Here is an 18643-nt window from a genome sequence, read left to right on the forward strand (position 1 = left end):
ATCACAAGTACTTCAGCAGCCTCCCATAACCTCTACTTTCCTGAATATATGATGGTTGCTTTGTGTTCTTCCATGTCAGTTATGGTTCTGGCATAAATGCACACGTTCTTTAATCCATTTGACAGGATCAAATTTAGCAGAGAGGAAGGAAGCAGAAGGACATAGCCGAATGCAAAGTGACCTGTAGCAATTAAAGCAGGGGATGCTGCAGGCAACGTAGGGAAATGTAGTCCTGATAAATGATTAATCTTTATGGCTGGAGAAAGGAAATAAACAACACAGGCTCAAGACCATGTGTGGAAATAAAGCATGGCTTAAAGGAAATAAACTACACAGGCTTAATTAACCTGTGATACACATTACACAAGAGCATGTTTATTTTCATACGTTCTTCTTTATTCTGTGTTTGTATTCCTTTGTCTACTCTTTTTATCAGTAGTATCATAGATTTCTCTATCCAAGGCAGACATCAAAGTCCTAGATATATACATTTTTGTGGGGGTGTGAGGACTCTGTTAAATCTGAAGAAGAAAAAGTGAATAAACTTTGAAGCAGTCTACTATCCACTCTACCCATTTTTTCCCAGCTCTTCTCCATCCTCCTCCACTGGAAGTGTATTTCCGTGTTACCAATGTGTCAGAAGCAAGGTTGGGCTGGTTTCCGCTGTATTTCGTAGTACGGTAGAACAGTACAAATTCCCTTCGTCGGCAAGCATGTTTTCTTATGTTTGCCTTTTACAGGGAATGGTATAGCAGAGAACGCTGGTGGCAAATAACTCAGCTGTCAAAGGAAAATGCAAAGACATTTGCCAGAGAGGGAGCAATTAGGGGGTGTTTTTTAAGAAATTTTCTAGATATTGTGACAGAGCAGAGAAAAAAAAGCTGAGTGTATTCAGCGAACGAAGTCAGTGGTGTATAATCTTAATGTAGGTACTTTTCAAGTGCTTTAATATGTAAAGACATTATGTGTAGTTTTTGAACAGGAAAGATAATCAACAAGAAATTCCTTTCCTGCAAGGTGGCCTGATACACATAAAAACCAAAAATTACCTGACCTGTAACATTTATGTCAGTTCTAATGTCTCTGTACATTAAAACATCCAAAACTTGATGAGTTACGTGGATAGCATAGGAGAAGTTTGTAATTTGCTTCTGTTAAGAAAGTCTAAGTAAACTACTGTTCTTGTTTGCGCTAGCTTGAGAAAGGAATCAGAGTTCAATGTTGCAACTGATACTGAGGCCAAATTTATTAGTTACCGACAGTAGACAAAGAGGGTAGTTTAGACTGATGGGTGAAAATGCGCCTTCATTTACTCAGTAGCTAGTAGTTCCTCAGGCTTGCGTGAAGCTCCGGGAAGATTCCTGAGGAAGGGCCTAACTTGAGGAAAGGTAAAGGCTGTACCCAGGCCAACTGGAAGTTACACAGTAGGTTCTGTTGGGAGAAAGAACAAATTTAAACATGATCTTCTCAGCTTTGCAATACTTCTCATTTAATATTTTACTTGCGTGTTAGTAGTAGTTAGCACATAGTAGTGCAGTAGGAAGACAGAATACACTGTTCGCTTTTGACAAGTATGTAAGTTCAAAATTTCTTTTACCAGTTGTTACAGAGAATCGGATTCATTTATCAGGTTTATGCATTTGTGAGTTATTTGTCAAAACTGATCTCGCTCTGCATCGTTTGGTTAGGGTTGATTGCACATGTCAGATTAGAAAGAATGGTAAATATTCTTTTCAGACGAGTAACATTGATTGGTGGCATTTTCTCTTTTACATAGATTTATATGACCATGTTTTCCTGTCATCTGGGTTCAATAAAGGCCTGTTCTCAATCCCCAATTTAGCTAACACTGCTGTACATAACAGCTCTGAATTAATGTGAATTGTCAGTAGCAATAGGCCACAGTAATAACCAGAACTCGCTGCTACATCTTATTCTGACTGATCTATGAAACATCATTGCCCATTTATTCCTTTGCGCAACATAATAAACAGTCTCTGGGCTTCTACTTTCATGGTGGGTACTGAGCAGCTGAAACCTTCACTAATTTACGCAATGGTTTATCTTTTCTCCAATTGACTTCACGGGTAACTCAGGAAGCTGTACCATAAAACTTAGTGAGTTCAGAACACTAATGTGTCACACAACAGAGCAAACAGTGTGTGCTTTGCCATTAATATTAGTCAGAATTAGAAGGTGATTGGGGCATTTACTGTACAAAAACAAATGTACTGTATTAGTGTATGAAGGGAATGATTTGCCGTACTGCAATGTCGTAGATGTATTCCAGCCATTTCCAGGAAAATGGACCATAAAAAAGATTTTTTCCTCACACCAGAACTTCTAAATGTTTATGCTCTTCTCCTGAGTTCCCATTTTTTGACCACTGAGTAGAAAAGCCTATGTTACATTAATGCCATTACACCTGTTCATGTTGCATGGGCAAATGGTGTCTGTTGTATTCATGAATATGCTTAATTGTGAGCCAGCCACCTGCACCATCTCTTACTGTGTCTGAAAGTTTCTGTATTGAGCCTGTATTACCAGATGGTTTCATGTTCAGTAAAGAAAATACTGTTGCGTCGTAACCGTGTGAAGGAGGTATGTCAGGTGGCCACAAGTGCAGTTCCTCAGACCTCCAGCTTCCTTTGGGTTGCCCGCGGCTGCTCAAATATGAGCAGCATCTGGGCTGCAGGCTGTGTAAATTGGTCTAGAAGTCTGCTACCTGTGCCAGCTTCTGAAGCGTGCCACAGGTGTGGAGGTATGTGTTTGGTTAAACGCATCTCTCTGTCAGATCGGGAGATAATGACATCTGCTTAGTTAACATAGGGTGGACATGTGATAGGAAGGGGCACTAAACCAGCCATGTGATCAACTCAGAGGAAGGGTTAAACGCCTGTGATAGATTCGGTCAAGGGGGACAATAAGTGCAACATAATTTTCCTCAAAGATCATTCTGATCCACGTACCTACCAAAGGTAGATTTACCAAAGGTAAAATCTACCAGAAATAGGCACTTTGATTGCCGTCTTACCGTATTAATTTTTCTGAGAGGTATCTGTCACAACCTTTTATTTCTTGTTGATTTACATATTCACAGAGGTTCCTGGGGTGAAGCTGGGATAAATTGTCACTGCCATATGTGTGAAGTGAAAAGTATATGTCTGCACTCTTTATTTTTCATTTCTCAGTTAGATGTGTGCTTCCTTCATGCAAAAGAAAGAAAACCTTAAAAACACATGCTTGTCTGTCTTTCGAACTCTCTAGAATTACCTTGTCATGAAATGTAAAACTAATGTGTAGTTGTAAAAACCACTGCCAGCATTTTCCTCACTAGTGGCTGATGGCTAAGTAGATTTAGAAATGAAAGGGGTTATTATAAAGTGATTACTGAATAGCTAGGTATGTCATTTTAAACAAGTAACTAAAATCTCTGTTGCAGATTCGGAGTGTAATCTTGTTTGTATCATTCATACTTAAAATCTGATTTTGATTGTGGAGGAGTAATCAAGTAATGTAGGTAATTTGACAAAAATATATCGAATGATCTTTTTCTTTCATTCGTTATTTAAATATATTAGAATTTAAATGACTCACCATTCAGAGTATACCTATAAAATGTCAACATATAGAAATATTAGATTCAATTTACATTGGTTCAGATTTAAATTTTACTATAAAGTGAAAAGTTCACATCAGCTCTCTCATGAAAGAAAACCTTGTATAGAAACTAACACTTAAAATATTACTGACTTTAAAAGGGTGTTATTAATGATTAAAAGAATGTTTTTGATGATGAGACCAATGTACTTTGCAACAGTGAATGTCAACCAGGAGATGTAGGCCTTACAGGATGTGTGTAGCCATGAATTGGAGTAGAGAGGAAAAAGTTAAGGAAACTTGTCTCATGCAGGATTATATCACTCATTCATGTTTCTGTATCCAGTGCTTGTAGTAGTATGTTACTAAAAGCTTAAATCCAATGCTGTATCTGGTTTCAAGCAACACCTGCGCTTCTTTTTTGCAAGTGGTGAGCTCATGTCTTGGATGCTTATTAGAATGTACTTTCAATACATCTTCTATAATTGGCTAAACATGGTGGTTCTCTCCCAAAAATTCGTATGTTTTTAACTTGTTTTTCACCTAGAAAAATCTCAAAATTAGTTCTCCTAGTGGTAATCTTATTTTAGTACTTATGATCCTTCCGGGAAAAAGTAGACCTCTACTATATCTCACATTTAAATTTGAAAAGTGGGTGAGGATTCATGCTGGCTCATTTTAAGAACTTGGCCTGCTCATTTTACTGCTGTGAGCTGTGAATATGTATTTGATTGTTTTCTGAGCTCCCACATTTTGGAACTAACCAGTTATGTCCACAAAGTACAGAGAGATGTATTGAGTGCTATGTTCTGATGGGTTAGAAATGTGACTGAAAATTAGGATTCCACGACTTTTGCTGATGCTTTGTAACCTTGAGCAGATATATAATTTATTTTGAGCTTCAGTTCATTTGTATGTAAACTAGTAGAAAGGCTACTGTCGTACCTCATACAGATACATAAGGTTTAACTACACAATACTTCTGAAGTGTATGGTATGACAAAATCAGGGGAAGCATGGTCTTGCATCTGGTTCCACACCGAAGAAGAATGGTGTTAGCTATAATCTTACTGACAACAGGGTATTTTGGGAGATGCTAACTTTTCTCTGGCTGGGCAGCTCTGCTAGGTACGTAGGCATCTAGGCAGCTAGGCTGCTGGCACCTCTGGCAGGAAAAAGAGGCTGAGTATGAGCACATGCCGAAACTGGGAATCTTGAAGTTCTGGTTTAGCCTAGAGATGGGAAACTATCTGCAGGGGGATTGCCCCAAGATGTGTTTTTTATACTTAAGTGTTGTCCTGTTGACACCTTCTCTCCATTGTGACACTGTGGATGCTGATCACGTTAGTAAAGGTGCTGGGGAGAAATGTATGGAGGAATCTTACTCCTGCCCCCCAGTGCTCTTAAGTCCGCAACAGGCTAGTGCTCAAAGTTAGCATCCTGATAAATTTATGGTACATACACCCTTGTGTTCATCTTTCTTCACTGGCATTTTGACTGTGGAAGACAAATGAATACAATTAAAAGAATATAATTTAAAAAGAAGAAAATGTAAAAAAAAAAAATTAAAAAGAAGCCTTTTTTCCAGAATTTACTCAAAGAAAAACAGGCATAGTCCAGTTTTCAGCATATAGTAGATATATATAAAACTAATTGTTCCTTCCTTTTCTGGATTGCAGGTGACTATCATTTCAGTTTTGCTGTCTCATAGTTCTTTCTCTCATTAGTGCTGAAGCTCTGCAGGGCTTGCATCCCGGCATTTTTTAAAGTGTCAGGGAGTACATTTAAAAGACTGATAGAAGTGCTGCTTTTCTGTGGGAGGCATCTATTTTTGCAGAAGGAGGGATGTGTTCTTTTCAGAGTGCTATTAGCAAGTAACAGTGAAGGATTGATAAGAATTTTAAATACCATAACTTGAAATCTTTCCAGCAAATGCTGGGTATCTTCTATGGTCATTTACTTTTACCTAAATAATCTTAGTAACTGTTGCTATCAATATCCGTGGCTGCTACGTGAAAGGAAGTAGAGATATCCCAGATGAAACCAAAGTTTCATGTTTTTTTCCAAGTTTATGATTGTTCTTGGCTGCTTTTAACATTTTTTGCTTCCTGCCACAATATGCTGTGGTCTTAGATGAGTAAGATGACGAACCTATAATGTGCCTCTCTTTACTCCAGGGGTTGTTTCTGGATCTTCCACAGCTTCGTGTAGCTTAGTGTTTGGTTTCACTTCAAAATGATTGGACTCAGCAGGGCAATGACATCAGCAACGTAATATCAGGATTGATTTTGCTCATTTTATGAGTCATTTGTCCCTTTTTTTCTTTGTTTGACTCCTCTTTAATTGATTCCTTTCTTTTATAACCCAAATAATGGACAGTGTGAAAAGTCATCAAGGTGAAGTGCCCCTTTTGTTTCTCTAGTCCTAACCACAAAGCATTTTATAATATTGACAAACTGGACTGCTGCTTTGGATTTGAGATGCAGCTGTGTAAAACCAATGTGTTTTTATTGACCTAAATAAAAATTTGTTAAAAAGCTGTGAATTTATACCACCTAAAATATTGCCCATTGTCTCTTTCCTTATTGCACTCTGCAGTTTTTGGCAAAACAGGATTCAGAAAACCCTGATCTATTACCAGATTTGATAAATCACATAGTATTTTGAGCAAAGAAAAGCAGTTTTTGAACTTCAATCTGTTGTTGAAGACCTCAAAGAGGTTACATGTGATCTTTCACAAAGCTGTCTGACCAAGTTTGCAAACAGTCTCAAATTGTTTGCAGTCATGTGTAGATTGGATAATGAATCAAATAAAATAAGGACAAGCCAAATAAAATATTTTATCTACTTTCTTGTTTGGTGTTGACTGTAGATGTAGAAGTCTTGAGATTTGTTTTCTATAAACAAAAGAAACACTGTTACTTTACAGCAGCTGTCTCACGAGACATATAGTCTGTTCCCCAATAGATGAAACGATATTTCACCCCTGTGGATGAAATGATATTTCATTACCTCGTGATCTGTGCCCCTGAGGCTTAACGTAATATTTAGACTACTGAGGAGCAGCAGAGTGTCTGCTTATCTGAAGAACTGTAGAGTGTGTAGGGAAGTCTGACTTTATAACATCTGCAGGTGGGGTTTTACCAAGTAAAGAGAAATACAGATAAAATATGGTGTGCATAAGTGTATATATAGTAAGAGTTGTAATCTTCATTGTTAAAAAATGCTTTGGTGTTTAATATTGTAGTTTCTCTGTGGGGAAAAGTGAACTTCCCGTGTCTCCTCCTCAGCTGTTCTGTTTTGTTCTCCCCTGGAAGGTATTTGTGATTCAGTAAAGTGCACTGGCAGCCTGATCGCTTTTACCAGTGCTGGTGAACTCTTCAAGCATGTGTTTGACTTAAAACACAAGAAGCCTTGTTTGAAACAAATGACATGTCTCAAATAGTCCGCTGAATCAGATGCGGCCCTGACATAGTGTGGGGAATCAAGTCTAAAGTTTGTGTGTGCTTGTGGTCTCCATCACTGCAGTACGCAAGTTCATTGCAGGCGTTCATGAAATTATATCCGATACCCTCTGATACTGATGTTACAGTACTATGACTCCCACTTTACTCAGAGGGAATTGGTGTGAAAGGATGTTAAGTAATTTGAACAAGACTGCTTAGGCAATCTGTGACAAAGCCTGTACATTTGATTATAATTAGTTAAATTTTGTGTTTAAAGGAGCTGTAGTGGATAATATCTTAAATCTCAGATGATGCAAGTTTCATCTTGAACTTTTACATTTTCTTGTTCTGTTCATCCTTTACTGCCTGTGGAAGGACGATAGAGTCCAATCTGGAATTTAAATCACAAGAGCTGTGATTACAGAGCTAAACCACACTAACAATTTGCCTAGATGAGAAGCAAATTCTTCATTGCTGTTGTTCAGATGTCATTCTAATGGTACCTAACACATCCCAGATGTCTGCAGCTGCTAGAGTATCAGCGAGTGGCAGAAAATCACCATGCCATTCCTTCATCTCTTATTTCAGTAGGTCTGTGCAGTCTGTGGTGAAAAGACAAAACGTCCAGTCTGAGTTTTCATTCTGAACCCAAGTTTTGATGATCAATGACAGGATGCTAAAAATACACTTAAATGTATCTGTGATTCTGAAATTGAGTTTCTGAAAAAGCACTGTACTTGTGGTAAGAGGTAAAGTGTAAAGTTCCAGAGAAATGAGCTGTGAATTGCAGCTGCAGTGGAAATTGATCCTGTCTGTCAGTCTCTGCTCCATATTCTCGGGAAGACAGAGAGGAGCAGAGAGGGAGTCAAGATCGCCGATTAAATGGGATGCTAAAGTGCCAGGGGCTAGAACGGGGCTTGGTGGTCCCTCAGGTCAGAGCTGCAACTGTCAGACTTCGCTGCTTGATACCCTGCTGATGCAGGCAGAAGGAGAGCAGGATGAAAAACGCTGCAGGCGCCAGCAGGGGAACGAGGAAAGCTACCTGGCTAAGCTTCAGGCATGACAGGCAGCCTGCTCCTTTGGGAGGAAAACCTCTTCTCTTAAGAGTTAGTAGGCCTTATTTTCCCCATTCTCCTCACGATTCGTACCAGTGAGGCATAAGAGAATAGCTGGAATGCTGAGAAGCAACAGAGGCTCGGTTCATCTAGAGAACTGCGGAGTGAGTGGAGAGGTCTGGCTGTATAACCTCCCTGCAGGTGGGCCTTTACCAAGTACAGAAAGAACAAAGGTTCAACGAATAGCTGTTGTGGTATGAGGTGTATGTGTTGCATATAATATAATCAGTATGGCGAATTAATCTCCTTATTCATCTTCTACTCTGAAAAATGGGATTTCAGGTGTGATTAGCACTGTGAAATGATACTTCTCTATGTAGCTATGACTTACCTTACTGGATGCAAGGTAACAGCAGCAGACCATTGCTAGCATGACAACCTTCAAGTACTGCATGAATAGTTAGTGCAAGTCTCATGAGCACAACAGCAGCATCTCTATAGAATGCTTACTTTTTCACTTGAAGTTGGGAACTTACTATGGGAAAGTGATAAAAAGATCCTCTGGAAAATAAAATCGGCGAAATGAAGTCATCATGCTTTGGTAATTAATTCAGCTTTCCCTTTTAAACCATAATCATGAGCTGTCATTCGTTTTGTGTTGCTTAGCAGGTTTCTTTCTCCGAGTATCCTGCGTCCTTCTTGATGGAGTTCATATACTTTCTAGTGTACTGGAAGCGATGTACTGTGCTCTCAGAACCATATCACATTAAATGTTTCCTCTGAAGTATAAAACAGTACCTCCAGAGAAAGCCCAGTACTAACCTGATCAAATGGAAACTTCTTTTTCTATCTTTTGTTGCAATAACTGCTGTTTTTCGTGTCTGTTTTGAGACACATGTTTTTTAATCCCAAATCTCCATTGTTAACTTAGCCTTTTTTTTTTGGTTAAAAGTAGACATGTTTCTCTTTCCTGCTTGCTGTATGAATTAACTACATTTAACCAAAAATTGTCCTGTACTTGAAGTGTATAGATCTGTTATGACTGAGAACCAAACTATATAGAGCAGATGAGAACTAATATATACAGGTCTGTAATGAAGTCATATCTGATAAAAGAAAAAAGTGTGGTATTGGAAAGAAAAATAAAATAAAGCAAAGAAGTAGTGGTACTTCAGGAATTAGGTTTTTCTGATGAAAGAAATAATAAAGCATCATCTATTCCACTTACCACGTCCATTCTGAGAATTTAAAAGTGAAGTTGAGGACACAAAGTGGGTAAATTCTTTGGAGTACAGGCTTATATTTTCAGAGGCTCTTTCATGGACAAATCTCTTTGGAATATTCAGCCTCTCTTTCTCAGTGGACATCCTCCATAAACCAGTGGTTGTCCCACCTAATGTGTCATATAAGATCTTGCTGTATTTTTCTTTATATGTCTTTCTCTGCTGTGTCCTAGGACTTTGTATATCCTGCCTCTCCCTTTCTTTCCACGAAGTGCTGTCATTGACTGGTTGATGCATTGGCTGATTGACACGCTACACTTACCCCATGAAGGGGGGTCCTTAGGGCCCTATCAGTTGCATAATCTCTGAATGAGTGGTAAGAAAACCAGGTATGAGCTGCGTAGCTATCAGATACTGTAGATTACAGAATCAAGTCAGGAAGCAAAGCAACCAGGGTATTTGCCTTGTTTGATCAGCTTAATCCCATGAATATCAACAAAAGCTGTATTGTCTTCATCTTTTACGATCTAATCTCTTTTTTCCCTTGCCTGTTTTGTTAGAAGTGAAAATGTGTCTGTCATTCTCATAGCAATTACTTCAAGATTTAACTAGAGGGCTAACTTGTACTTTTTATTAAGTTAACGTGACATAAGAGTATCTTCCTCCTGGGCGGAAATCTGGAGAAGTTTTGATCCATTTTTTTTGTACAGCCACTCAATTTCAGTTTTAAAATGCTGCGAATTAGTCTTATGTCTCTAATAAAATGATTTCTCAGCTCCCCTGTGAATTTCCTGATGTGCCTACTACGGAACTAACAGACTGTTCCGTATTCTTGCCGCTAGGAACTTCGTTCAACTGCTTAATGTTGTATGTCAGGGTCACCTCAGTTTTGCTGATTTTCTAGTCCTATTCAGCCCGTTCAGATAACATTACAGTTACACAGTACCCATCAAGTCCTTTGCTATTCACAGTCTCACCTAAATGAGGAAATGCTTAGAAGCTGATATGAAACCAAAAAAAAAGAAAACTCATTTTTCATGAAATTTATGTCTGAATTATGCAGAAATGAATGCTTGAGGAAGACATGAAACTCTTAGGACTTGCCAGTCTTTGACTTTTGCTTCTCTTTAATCTTAATTGTTGTAGCAACAGAAAATATCCTAAACACCCCGAACACCAGGATTCTTACCTGGGGTATCTGAGTATGGAAGCAGGTAAATGGCTCTCTACTAATTTATCCTTGGGGAGGACATTTTTACCATTCAGTCTGGTCACTAGAAAGGAGACCAGGATTATATCTGTGATTGAATTTGTTTTATTTGCCATTTTGTCACCAAGTGGCAAATATTCTGTACTGGTGATCAACACTGTTGGGTAGTGGCAATTAACTAAAATAAAAAAAGAAGTGGGAGGATTTAAAAGAGGAAAAAAATACCCTGCTTTGTAGATGTTAGAGAGAACAAGCAATTTCTTAACACCTTTTCTTCAAGGAGTAAAGATGAATAACATCTTTGAACAAATATTTCAAGCATGCAGGGATTTTATTAAAAAGTAAAAAGATTAAATCCTGTGTAAATTGTTCAGAACATTCCTAGTGAAGACATGTTGATTAATAAACATAAAAGAGGAAGTTGCATATTAATTTGTTTACGTATAAAAGGCTTCTAGCTCATTAAAAGTCTGCTAAGCATTTAACTAGTGAAGCAGTGGATAAAACCAGACACTGTCTTTAATCTTGCTGAGGGCTCCAATGCGAAAAAAAAAACCCAGATTATTGCTAAATATGTATAATATCGCGACTAATTACAGTGTTTTGAAAATGTGGGGGTGCGTCAACTCAGTGGTTTTGTTGTAATATGGTGGAAATTTGGATTCACTTTTCTATCTCAGTTGCTGCGACCAGTAGGACTCAAGAAAATTTAGCTTCATCAACCACAGTCTTCGGTTCTTATAGATAGCCATAAGTTATTTGGTATGATTTTGTTAGATGTGATTTATGTCTGGTTATCAAGTGGGAGGTCTCTAGGAAAGCTCAGATGCGGGAGGATATTGGCTGATGTGCCTCCTGTCATTTCGTTTGATTCTTTGCTAAACCACTACTACCAGCTAAGGCATTTGCACTGTTTATTTTAGATGTGGTTAAAAAAAAAAAGGAAGCTATTAACAACTAATGTTTATGGGAAAAGAACCCTATGGGCTATTTTAAAGGAATTGAAATATTAACTTAATGTCCTGGCCAAGTAGATTGAGTAATTGCATTCAGTCTAACTTAAAAATGAATGAATACAAAATGGCTGAAGAACAACGTAACACTTTTTCTTTGTATAGACAGTCCCGAGTGAATATCACCAGGTATTTGCAAGTTTTCATTAAAATTACCATTTCTTTCTAGATACTTGTTTTGTGAAGGTTTTTGCTCCAAGAAGTGTTAACACAAAGTAATTTTTTTTAAGAATTCGACATATTTATTTTTTTGCAAGCGACAGATATGTAAAAAAGTAAGCGTCATTTAAATCGTGTCATGCAGTTGGAGTTTCAGCATAAAAACTTTCTGGTATTTTGTTTGCTTTTCATTTTTTTATCAAAGACACTTCTCTCTCCTTTTCTCACTGTTTTTTTTCCTGTTTTTACAGAGACCTACAGTTTTATTATCATTTGCCCTATGAGAGTTAAAGCAATGAATTTCTGTTTCTGCTTGTGTGCCATATTTATAGATCTGTATAGCTTCTTACTGCTCATGTTACTGTTATAACATGAATAAATAATCTTACCAGAATTATGTTGGTAATTTTGCAGATCCAATGCGTGGGCCACGAAAACTAGAGGTTATGGAGATCAAATCTAGACAAATCACTATTTGCTGGGAACCATTTGGATATAATGTCACACGTTGCCATCGATACAACCTCACAGTCCACTACCGTTACCAGGCTGGAGGGCAAGAGCAAGTGAGAGAAGAAGTAAGCTGGGATACAGAAAGTTCACATCCCCAGCACACAATTACTAATCTATCACCATACACAAATGTCAGCATCAAATTAGTACTAATGAATCCCGAAGGACGAAAAGAAAGCCAAGAACTTGTAGTACAAACTGATGAGGATGGTGAGTTTTTGTATTTATAAATACATATACTGTGTGCATGGATACTACCTCATAGTCAATACACTTTTCTATAGAAGTGCATGTTCTGCTTTCACTAAAATCTGTATCAGATTTTCCACCAACTTCAGCAGTTTTAGGGCAGTAAGGGGTCCATTAAAAGTGTTACAGTGATCTTTTACATAACCTGTAACATCACACATCATTTAATAATTTCATTAAACTCATGACTTGTGCTTGAACTGTCTTCTGCCTCTTAAAAGTTCCAGTATCAGTTCAAAGACATTTCAAGTGGTTGTCCACAGTATCCTCATGTAAGATTTTCTACTGAGTGGTATGCTCAACATGAAATATTTGTTCTTGATTTGTGGTTTCAATTTCTCTAGTTTTGGCTTTACAACCACTGGATGCTGTTAGTTGCGCATTTAGACAATGTATTGCACATACGGACTTTCAAGTATATAAATATTCCCTTTTAGTAATTTTTGATTAACGTGGGGGTTTCAGAACTCTTTTTTTTATTTTGAGCAACAAAGTAATTTGTGAGTGTCTTTTCTGGAAGCGCAGACAGCAGAATTGGCTACTTTGTCTCTGTAATGCTCTAGTAATATTGAAGGAAAAGGTTATACCATCCTCCTAAGTGCTCTGTGATATTGTTGTGGTTGTACATGCAGAGAGCTTAGTGGAGCTATTAGCTATGATACCAAAATGGGACTCCCTTGTTGAACTGATCGTGGACTAGGCATCAGTTTTACCTTTCCAGAACACTGTGCTGAGGTATAGCCTCTTAGGGGTCTCTACAAGTGTACCTTAGTTTTTTTGACTTTGCTTTTAGCCATTTTAAAATGCATACCACTCAAAGAAACCTTGTCAAATGACTAGCATTGCTTTATGTAACAGATCTGTCCTCCTCCCATTTTTATCGTCTGCAGTCTGGACAGGAATGGCTTTGTATTACAGATCAATGATAGATTTACTGCAAACATGTTGGAAAGATTTGTAGATTTGTTCCTCTTATAATAAATACTTGAAGTCTGTCATTTAAACCTATTAAATCATTTAATATACGCTATATTGGTTTTGTGTAGTAGTAATTTCTAATCAAAATATATGAGGGAATAAATTAAACAATTTAGGAATGTATACTTGCTAATGCAGCAGATTTGACAAAGCATAGCTAACAAAAAAAAGGTTTAATTAGAATTAATTTTGCTGTCATCCTCTAATTTTGATTCACTTCAGTTGTAGGATGACAGAGCTAAAGATTGTTATCAGGGCTGTTTATGGATTTTCTCTGAAATTTTGCATAATACTTTCTTATTCCTGGCCCACTGGAACTTGCTGTTATTCCAAGACCTATTAAAAACTAGCATCAGTGGTTGAGAGAACACCTTGAACAAAAATTGTAACTTTTTAGTATGCCATACACTTTCAGTAAGGTACATAAATCTCAATGTAACACAACAGAGTATACTGACCCAAATAATCATCATCTTTTTTTGACTCGCATAGTCATGTAGGTTGCAAGGGACCTCCAGAGCTCATTTAGTCCAACCTTTTGCTCAGAGCAGATCAAGTGAGAGCAGATTGCTCAAGGTCTTGTACAGCTGAGTTTTGAGTATCTCCAAAGACAGATATCCCACAACCTCTTTAGGTAACCTCTGCCAGTGTTTGACCTACCTTATGGCATAACTGCTCAGAGTTTATAGCCTTCAGACAATTTTAGAGGGTTACCACAGTGCTTTGCTATACTTCCAACTTATTTACACTGTATTTCATTCCTCTCACTTTACATATAATTCATTAACCCTGTGATTCCAAATGAGTTTTACCAGTTCTCTCTTACTTGGAAGCAAGGTTTAGTGCCCAGACTTAAGGCTGCCCTAAAGCATAATTTTACTGGTCCATACAGGACTGGTAGTTCAGAAATCATCACGTGTGTCCTTGGAGCTTCCCCTTGGTAGAGCAAGGGATTCTGCGGAGAGCTATGGAGAGGTGATTACGAAGTCTCAAACCGTGTGAACTCCCAGACCAACAGCATGGAGGAGGAGGAGGAGGATAGCTTTCTACCAGACCTAGCAACGGGAAGGAGTCACTGGGTGTCTTGCTTTCAGATCTTCCTATTCTTTAAGCATTCGGGTAAATCTCAGTAAGGGGTCTGAGAAGTTAATTCAACCACCTGCTTTCTCTAGCACGTGGAAGATGTTGAGTCTACCCTTTAACTGGATTTTCTCATGTAGTTTGTGGAAAAGTGCTAACCCATCAATGCCTGTTGTCTCACAAGTCCTGTGTACATTTTTCAGGATTTTCTTTCCACATTCCATTGCAAGTGTTGTTTCAGAAATAAAGTAGCTGATACATGTCCATGTGCTGTTTGCACATCTCCTTCTCTGAAAACTGCGTTGAGATTGTCTTGGGGATAAGGTAATTGTTGCAGAACAAACAGGAAACAGAAGTAGGTACCTGAGAGCGGTTGACATACCTGTTACCAGAACCTTGTGACATACCTGACTCTTCATAGGTCATTCTCCTAAATTAAGAGACTTTAAGGAAAATTAATAATGTCAGATTTTCACTGGCTACTTCTCAGTTTCCTTATGTTCACCCTGTTTAGGGTTCAGGCCTAATGTCAGTGAGCATCGCTGTTCCATGCAACATGTGGCTTATTTTTCCAAGCTAACCATTCTAGTTCAGTCTGTTGAAACTATACCTTGTTACTTCCATGCTTGTCCATGTCGTATATGAATTTTTAATATATTTTTCACTATAGGACAGTAATACTGTTGATAAGTAGGTATCACAAATAGATTTTATAATACAAGAATTTATATTTGAGATATCGCCTAGTTCCTTCTAAAAAGCTGATTTGTCCTTTTCTTTCATCAATAGTGTTTTACAGGAAAAGTGCGATGCTCACTAGTTCCTTCTTACACTGAAGGTGACACGTGTGTTTCCTTAATGGTTCTATCTTGTTAAATAAGTCATTCTCCTCCTGAACTACACTGGTCTTATGCCTCAACAGCGCAAATATTAAGCAGAGTATCTCCTGAAATTTTTCTCAGAACAGCTTTTGTTCCTTTTTTTGCTCCTTTAGTCCCGAGTGCTGTGCCACTTGAATCTATTCAAGGGAGTACCTTTGAAGAGAAGATTTTTCTTCAATGGAGAGAGCCAGCGCAAACGTATGGTGTGATTACTTTGTATGAGGTACCTAGTATTTTGCCATGTTTTAATTTTTATGTATATTTAGATTTTCAAAAATGCATAATTAATAAGAAAATGGAAATATTTTTTCCAGTTCGTGTAAAATGAATCTTCTTTTTGAAGATAGTAGCACTTACAAAGTAATAAAATCAGATATATAATGTAGGAGTGAATTATGCAGGACCCAAAATGTCCCTCGGTTATCAGCTTTAAGAAAACTGCTATTTTTATAACCAGGTGCTATAGCATTCTGTCTAGTAATATGCATCAAATATGTAAAAGACTGAAAGACAGATCTTTGTGAATTTTAAAAAAATGGGAGTCTAGGACACATAACACAGTGGTAACAGTCAACATCACATTTAGGTGAGACTCATTACAGGAAGCCTATTGTAATAGAAACCAGCAGGCATAATTAAAAAAAAAACTAACATTTTTTAAATGCAAATTCAACAAAATTATGTGTTGCTAGATGTCTAAAAATCGTTGCTTTTCCTTGTGTGGAACCTCTGCCTGAATATCTTTTAGAAAAATTGACAAAAGACTGCACAGATTAAGCTGTCAGACAATAATCACTGTTAAGCTTCTTACCTGACCTTACTACAAAATCGGTATTGAAATGCTTTGTTTAAAAAAAAAACACCTAAATGAGATACGATGTAAAAGAAAAGTTAAATTGAATGGTAACCTATTGATACTGTTTTGAAAACTATTTTATTGTAAGAGGATAAAATGTTATGAAAAAGTGTGAATTGATTTTTTTATAAAACTGACTACTTTCCAGCTAGTTCAACAGTTACCTATCTTCAGGGATCAGAATGTTTTAGTTAGTATCTTAATGTTTTTATTGATGTTAGTCTTTGTGTACATCGAAAGACATAGTAGTGAATCATCTTTCTACTTACAAACATGCATGCATGTCTGATTGCATTGATGAGGAATACATGCGCTGTATACATGCAGTTCGTTCGTAAATGTCTATACATACATAACTGGATCGGCTGTGATGGGGGTTGTGCAGGTGTATTCAGAGATGGAAAAGAATAGCTTGGCCTGACTTTCTAAGATAGTCAAGACTGTGCGAGTCTGTGAACACCAGAAGAACCTAGCATTCCAATAGTGAAGAGAATAGTGAAAAGAAAACAAAATACTGTTATCTCCTTATACTGTTTGTCTAATACACATCAAAGCAGAAATGGAAGGAGGAAGGCAATCAGTTAGTTCAGAAACTTGATTCATTAATTTTTAAGTAAAAGATACCAACAGACTAATGCAACCAAACTGTCTCTTGTTTTAAAGATGCCAACTCAGTGCAGACTGGTAGCTGAATATGAATAGACACCTAGTTGCTGACAGCTTGTCTCTCAATACTTTTTCTGCCCTGATGTTTGCTTATAAGCCTAAAAAGTATCACAAAGTTTTTGTAAATATGACTGGTAAACTACATGGAGGCCAACAAATATACACAGTGAATCATAGGGACATTTTGCCAATTTTAAATGAATACTTCAGGTGAAATATGAATGTATACTTCAGGTACATTTTAGCTAACTCAGGTAGCTCACAGGATAAGATCCAGGCGAGTCAGCTGAAATTTAGGTACCTGTGTTTTATAGGTTGATTTAGACTATGCATGATGTCTCCGTGGGCCCCTCCCTGGCTGATCATTGTGCTCTCAAGGTAATGCCTCCAGCACAACTCCGAATCACCCAGGCTTGAAAAGAGAGGTGTCCAGCTCCTGCCTATGCGTTGTTGCAAGCCAAAGCTTAGGCAGAGAGGCGTCTAAGCCATGGCTCTGCGTACATCAACAATTCTGATCTAAAAAGCGAAGCCGCTAAAGCTGCTCTTGTACAAACATAGGCCATATTTGGTTTTTCACGAAAACTGTGGTGCTCACGACATTCACCTCCCGGAGAATGGCCTAGCAGATGAGCACTGACCTCGTTGCTCTGTGTAGGGGTCATCGCAGCCTGAGGGGTTCCCCAATTCATGATCGTCTGCCTACAGGGGAGTGACTCAGGCGCAAAGCTGCAGCAAGGGGTGAATGCTCCTTCCGTTCACCTGTCACCCGCCACGGGGCTGTGCGCGGCCAGGGGTGAAAGAACCGTAGGGCCAGGGGGAAAGCAAGTACGAGTGCAGGGTACTTTATTCTAGAGTTGAAGACACACAGCTTGGGTGAGGCAAACTGCAAGTATGTAATCTTGAGTCAGACCTAGGAGCAAGGTTGCTCTTTCCAGCGCAAGCTCTTCAGCTGGTAGCTGTTTTTTATAGGGGCAGCCTTAAGACTACAGCAGAGACACCTGCTTTTAGCAGGAGGTCCCACGGTCTTGATCCCAGCACACAGATGAACTTAATGTGCATGTGTCTGCGTCCCCATGCCCAGAGAGAAAGCTCAATCTCACCTCTGTGTCTAGCATTTCCAACTCTCTGCTGAAAATCTCATAACTTAGTCTGTTTTCTGAGGCCAAGCATTTGTTTTCACTGGCTGAAGGACACAGTCTTTTAATACATGTGGTGGGGGAAACTGTGCATTGAAGTATCAAGTATTAAAGTATTCATTGCTGTTGTGAAATTAAGTGCAAATCCAATTATTTTACCAATATTTAAAGAAAAAAGCCTTTAGATGAAGAAATGACATAATGACAAATTATACCATTCTGATCCTCTATTCTGATCCTCTATCACCCGTAGAGGTCCACAGTTGTAGGAATAAAGGGATTAGTCCTTTTGGCAATATTTCATCTAAATTTGATAAATAGTCAACATCCAGGCAGAAAATGAAACTCATACCCTGTTTTTTTTCATCACTACAAAGCTGAACTGGCATTAGCAATGGTGGACATAAGAAATTAGGGGTTTTTTGTTTTTTTTTTTTTTAAAGGTAGGAATAGTCTTATAAGTAACAGTGAAATGCAGAAAAAGTGCAAGTTCATTTTAACCAGGCAAACCACTTTTTTTTCATGTGTTCTGCATGATCCATGGATGAAGTTATTTCATTACGGAACATGAGCCACTT

General features: G+C 38.0%; 1 protein-coding gene across 11 annotated transcripts in view; it reads left to right on the forward strand.

The window, feature by feature from the left end:
- The window catches only part of PTPRM (protein tyrosine phosphatase receptor type M), a 499856-nt gene that overhangs the window by 262726 nt on the left and 218487 nt on the right, over nt 1-18643 (forward strand). For all 11 annotated transcript variants that reach the window (XM_075416445.1, XM_075416446.1, XM_075416448.1 and 8 more), the window contains exons 8-9: nt 12121-12429; nt 15521-15630. In XM_075416445.1, the coding sequence (XP_075272560.1) occupies nt 12121-12429; nt 15521-15630 (419 nt within the window). The remainder of the gene's footprint in view (nt 1-12120; nt 12430-15520; nt 15631-18643) is intronic.

The sequence above is a fragment of the Opisthocomus hoazin genome, chromosome 3 (assembly GCF_030867145.1).
Source record: "Opisthocomus hoazin isolate bOpiHoa1 chromosome 3, bOpiHoa1.hap1, whole genome shotgun sequence".
Taxonomy (NCBI): domain Eukaryota; kingdom Metazoa; phylum Chordata; class Aves; order Opisthocomiformes; family Opisthocomidae; genus Opisthocomus; species Opisthocomus hoazin.